Source organism: Ammospiza caudacuta, chromosome 7, assembly GCF_027887145.1.
Source record: "Ammospiza caudacuta isolate bAmmCau1 chromosome 7, bAmmCau1.pri, whole genome shotgun sequence".
Lineage (NCBI taxonomy): Eukaryota > Metazoa > Chordata > Aves > Passeriformes > Passerellidae > Ammospiza > Ammospiza caudacuta.
The window spans coordinates 37,200,370-37,206,369 of record NC_080599.1 but is presented as its reverse complement, the minus strand read 5'-3'; the positions used below and the strand labels follow the sequence as shown (position 1 = coordinate 37,206,369).

General features: G+C 47.5%; 1 protein-coding gene across 1 annotated transcript in view; it reads left to right on the top strand.

The window, feature by feature from the left end:
* Window positions 1-4,646: 4,646 nt before the first annotated feature.
* The window catches only part of ST6GALNAC5 (ST6 N-acetylgalactosaminide alpha-2,6-sialyltransferase 5), a 64,877-nt gene continuing 63,523 nt past the window's right edge, over window positions 4,647-6,000 (top strand). Inside the window, exons 1-2 of the mRNA XM_058808204.1 lie at window positions 4,647-4,794; window positions 5,432-5,653. Coding sequence (XP_058664187.1) covers window positions 4,729-4,794; window positions 5,432-5,653 — 288 coding nt within the window. The 5' untranslated portion in view covers window positions 4,647-4,728. The remainder of the gene's footprint in view (window positions 4,795-5,431; window positions 5,654-6,000) is intronic.

The window sequence follows — 6,000 nt, the reverse complement described above, 5'->3', positions numbered from 1 at the left end:
GGTAAAACAAAATGCCATGAAGGAGCTCCTGGTCATGCCTGTTTTGCTCCCACAAGTGGCATTTGGTGAACTCCATCTCAAGCCTTCTCTGCTAATTTCTTAATCTTCAAAGTTTCTGACTTTAGATGAGTAATTTTGAGTGCACTGTATATTCCAGTATGTGTCTTGTTTAACTTCTCCAAAAAAGTGATTAGCATGAAGAACAGTGTTTCATGTGTGGTTTTAAAGCAGAGGAGTCAGTTCAGTTGAGCTAGACATTGTTTCTGAAACATCCAGCACTTTTTTTAGATTGGGGAGGAAACTAAGAAATAGGAAGGGAAAAACCAGCAGATTCAGCAGATCTTATCTCACTATTTCCCCCTCCTGTTTTCATTTGCACTTCCATTTCCATGCAATATTTCATTTCTTTATTCATCTATCACTGTTTACTTCTGTCAGAAGTTCAAAGGCAGCCTGCTTTCATAAAGGAGAGGCAGTATTGACTGATCTATAATATTGTTTCTACCTTTTTTTGACCAATTCTCAATGCATATTTCGAGTTTTGAGAAGCATTTCATGAGTCACTGGGCAGTTTGAAAAATCTATAGTGTAGGCTCATTACTTTGCTGGCTGCTGAATGTTTTCCATTGGTTGTGTTGCAAGGCAAAAATGCAGCCCTTTTTCTCAGGAAAAAGAGGTTAAAATTTCATATACACATAAATAATAAAACAACACATGGAGGTGATATCAGTGTGATGTATTTCATTTTATATATATTTTTGACTGCCCTGCTGTCCATTAATCCACACAAATTCCCATCATATTCCAACCTCCTTAGCACCTTTAGTCTTGCTTTTCTAGGTAGTCAGTCAAAAAAAGTCTCCCTTCTTTCCTCTGAAATGTGGCACTCCCAGCCATCCTCCCAAATGTCACTGGCTGCAGGCCCAGGACAAGCACTGTTCTGTTCTATGCTGGTGATCATGGTTTAAGCTCCAACCTCACGAGGCTGCAGAAGTGGGAGCTTTACACTTCCAAGTGAGCTCCTTGCCCCAGCAAGCAGAGATGGATAAAATGGCTGTAGGAGTTTATTTCAGTAGAGCCAAGAGGTCCAGCTCCTGGAGACAGATCCAGGGCTTCACAGATCACAGAATATAATGGAAATGTCAGAATGATGCAACTGACCAGGAGTCACTTTTAGATTAATTTTAAATATTTTACAAATATTTTCTCATGTTTCCTGCCTATCAAATCTTAGTAACTCATTCTGCATTTCAAAGGCATAAGGATATCAAAGTGGTCCTGATACAGTTAACCCCACCCCTCCAATCTATTTTAAGCACTTCTATCACCAATATTTTTCTGAAAAACACCTTCATACACATAGTGTGATGGGAATGTATTTAAGTGCTTTCAGCACTCCTGCAGAGTGACATGCAGAACTCACCTAGAGTTTAACTACTTATATCACACCAGATCCCTTTTCTTCTCCCTCTTTTGTGAAGGGTAGTAGATAAACAAAACCTCCCTTTTTCTTATTCTCTTTAAAATTAGGCACAGATCTAAATCAGTTCTCTAAAATATATTTTTTTCCCAGCAAAAGAACCACACTGCCAATAATTAAACACTTAAGACTGTCTGGGCTTTTGTTCTGAGGAGGTGACAAGGCTGAAGGGTAGCTGCAGCTTCCAGTTTAGAGGCATTCTGTGTACTGACTGCATGTGCAAACACTGCCTCTGGCCATGGTGGAAAGGAGACAGGCACAGCAAGATCACATAGGTGGTAGACAATGCACTTAGGGAAAACAACATCTGGATCATCCACAGAAACACCCACCATTGCCCTCATCCCAAATTCCACCAAATATTTCCACTACCAGTTGCTGAGGTGCACTGGCATGGAGGCTCCTCCGCTTGAGTACTCATTGCAGGCCGACCATTATGTGGAAAGTATGTTTATAACTGTGCATTATAGTAAGGTGTAAATTATGCCATATAATCTCTTTAGGAACTTCATGAGAAATCAGCCATAGCTTCAAAGGGTTATTTTATATCTATCTAAGGAAATCTCTGAAAGACAAACTGGGCTAAAATGCATTACAAAAAGGTAGTTATTTCATACATCCAGACATCTCAGGGGAAGTTGCCATTTGAGCGGTTTTATTTAGGAATCAGTGAAAGAACTCTGTTGCTCCAAGTCCATTGTCAGTTTTTAGAGGTTTCTCTCTCTCTGCACCACTACTTCTTTCACAGATTTCTCACTCTGCATGGATTTTTATGTTGTCATTAGCATCTTAGGTCTTCCTGAAGCTGCCACAAGCAGATTTTTATTCCATATGGCTATTTTGTCAGCCTGTAGCTACTAGAAAGATGAAAATGGGAAGGGTAAGTTTGAAGAGGAGACAACCCAGACCATTCCATGCAGACGAAAAGCTCTCCTCAGTCAGATTTGGTTGGAAAGCCCTACTACCACTCTGCCCCTTTTTCTCCTGGGCTAGGGAAAACAGCTGTTTATGTTTTAATCTGTCTTTACCTCCAGCTCTAAGGAGGAATAGAAATGCATGGGTCGTTCATTATCCCTTGCATATAGAAAATAAATTGGTTGAAGCAGAAAGTCAAATGGACTTTAAGAAGTTTTCTGTATTGACTCATTTCCAAGTTGATTAAGTGCTCTTAAGTGCAGCCTATGCTCTTCTCCTTGCAAATCTGTCTATTGGGTATACAGATTCATATTTACATGTATGCAGATTCCAATAGTGTTAAAACCCCCAAACCTCCAGATAGCTAGTTCATATTAGTTCATAGGAATTTAAAATTAAATTGAATAGCTGGGCTGTTTTCCAGATGATTTTTAAAGTTCCTGTGCTTACACAAAAACCTCCATAGGATTTACGTTACACTACTGTATTTGTTTCAGTGAGCATTTGACTGCCAAGAATACAGTCTATGACCAAAATGGCAATCTAATTAAATATTTGACAAGCAGAAAGCTGGACATTATTCAAGTCAACCATTAAATTAGAAAATTTAGTTTGTCTCCTTTATCAGTAGATTTTTAAATCAGCCTATTCTACCAAAACCCATAAGTTTAATGAATTTGGTCAGACATACTGTGTAACAGATGTCTAACATACAGCCAGGAGCCTAAATCATAAAAATGATGCTTCACTTTGGCACTGCAAAATATATATGAAAGACTCAGAAAGGTCAGTCACCAGCAACCTGCTTGCTGGTAGTTGAGAAACAGCACTGTAAAATGCATGAGCTGCCTTCTGTAGTTTCTTATAGGAAGCCTTGGAAAGCCACAGATAATTTGCTTTAATGATTCATCAAGTTGGCCCTTTGTTTCACTAATTTGAGCGTCAAGTGCAACGACATAATAAAGAATTACCAAGACCTGATAAGGTTCTTACAGTGCTCTGTTTGTCTGAACAACTGGTGCTGTTGAAACCAACCCTACAAACCGCACAAACAGCGGGTGTGTAACTGGTGTCTTCCGTGGAGTGATAAAGCTGTGTTTACTGCGTTATCCGCTGGTGAACCACACCTTCATCTTTCTTTTTCCTCTCTTAAAAGGCACTAATTGCAGCATGCTGTGCCCACGCTAGAGATGGTATATTTGTTTCACTGTTAGTCCTCCAATGAATTAACAAAGATAAAAAATTGATTTCAATGACACTTCCAGCCTTGAGAAATGTGCTATTGTGACCATGGTTGAGTTACTCTGTTGATAGTTTTCTCCTTAATATAATTTTTAATACCACATAGCTGTAGGTTAGATGTGAAGCCATATATTAGAGCTACTATTTCGATGAGTAGTTTCAAGTGAAATAATTTCATGATTAGGAGATAGATTTTTTTTTAATGCAGTCAGTCTAGTAACTTCGTAGAGATCAACCCTAGAAATGGCTTGTGTAGAAGAGGCACCATTTATAAACGTGGGATTCCCACAGCAAAAGATATTTGTAATCTGGGATCTGATAAACTTTTCACAACTGAACTGTACACTATTAACACAAAGAAAGAATAAAAAACTTTAAAAGGCTGCTTGTGAGAGTGGGAAAATGTCCGCCTTCAGAAACCAGAGAGATGGTATGGGGAGCAAGTCTGTGAGATTTCATTTATAAGATGAAGAGAGCTTCTGTCAAAAGGGTTTGAAACCGGTTGTTAGAGCTTAGGCAAGACTGTGTGAGGGGGCATTGTCAGCACCGCACAAGGAGTTGAGGGCGTCGATTTTTTTTACTAACGTGAATTTAAAGTATTGCCTGATCGCTGCCAGCTCCAGGAAAGCCAGGTAGCGGTGGGAGAACGAGAAATTTTCCGCTAGGGAAAAATACAAATAATGTAACGTGAAGGTCGTGCCCCGCTGCCACAAGCAGGACAGAGGCCTGAGCAGAGGGAGGGAGAGAAGGAAGGAAGGAAGGAAGGAGCTCCAGCCCCTGCTCCTGCTCGCTCGGGGCGCCGCCCGCCCGGTGCCCGCCCGGTGCCCGCGGCGATCCCGCCGCCGCCGCCCCCCCCCCGCGCCGCGGGCTCGGCAGCGGAGCAGCGCCCGAGCGGAGGCAGAAGTTAACTTCCACCTGCCCTGAAGTCGCCGCTGCGCCGGCAGCAGGAGGCGGAGGCGGAGGCGGAGGCAGGCGGGGCAGCCGAGGACCCGGCTCTGGCAGGCTCCGAGGGTCCGGCCGAGTGTAATTCCCCCCTAATTCCCGCCACGGCGGCGCTTCCCTGGCCGAGCCATGTCTGCGGCTTCCCCGCCATGCCGAGCCTAGCGGGGAGCGGGAGGACTGGCGGCCGGGAGGCGCACAAAATGAAGACCCTGATGGTAAGTGCATTGTTGGCACGGCTCATCCCGGCTCCGGCGGCGGGGAGGAGAGCAGGGGAGCGGCGCGGAGCGGAGCTGCCCCGGGCACCCTGCACACGCTCCAGCCTTCGCCGGGCTGCATCCCCGCGGCTCTCCCGGCATCGCGCGAAGGCGACCGAACCTTGGTGGCGGCGACCAAGAACTTTCCGTCTGCTTTCTTTTATTCGTGTTGCTCGTGGTTTGGGGGTTTTGTGTGTGTGTGCGTTTTAAGGAGCGTGCAGAAAACCGATCTGCTTAAAGGACGAGGCTGGAGGTATCTGGGCGGGGGGAAGCGCTACAGTCCCCAACACTCGTTAAAATGCACGGATGAGATGCCCAAAGGGGACGGCGGCACGGGAATGAGAGACGCCGGGTAGCCGGGCGCACGGAGGGGAGAAGAGGCGAGGAAGCAGGGCTGGGGGAGAAGGAGAGAGCCACGGGAGCGGGCTGGCGAGGGGACAGGAGGAGGACGGAGGGGCTTCCCCAGTTCTCTCCTCGCACTTCTGCCGGGCGTGTGGCGGGTGAAACTTGCGGGTGCGCCGGCGGGGAAGCGGCGCGCCCCGCCGGGCCCCGCGGCGGGGGGAGCCCGCTGAGCCGGCTCTCTCTCTGCCCCCCGCAGCGCCACGGGCTGGCCGTCTGCCTGGCGCTCACCACCATGTGCACCAGCTTGTTGCTCATGTACGGCGGCATCGGCATCGGCGGGGGCCACCCGGAGCCGCGGCGGCGGCAGCAGCAGGTGGCGGCGGTGCCCAGCCGCCCGCCCGAACGCGGCCAGCGCCACCCGGCCCTGCCCGTCGGGGCCGGCCTCCTGGAGGGCTACATCAGCGTCCTGGAGCACAAGGTGAGCCGCGGGACCGCCCCTCCTTCCCGGCCCCCTCGGGGGCACCGAGCCCGGAGCTGCCGAGCTCTCCCTCCTGCGCCCGAGAGGTGCCCGGTTCCTCTCGGCGGGGCCGACGTGCCCTGCCTGCCTCGCTGCCTGCCAGGCTTAGCCTGGCCCAAGAGCAGGAATTACCGGGGTCAGGAGCCGGGCTCCAGCCCGCGGTTGGGTATTTATGCAGTGCTGCTTCTCTTCTCCCTTGCACGGTAGAAAGGGGGAGGGAAAGATGAAGTGTTTCTAATGTTGTATGCTCTAGGTACAGTACAAATGTATGTTTAAGATGATATTAGTAAGAGTTAAAGAATGAGGTT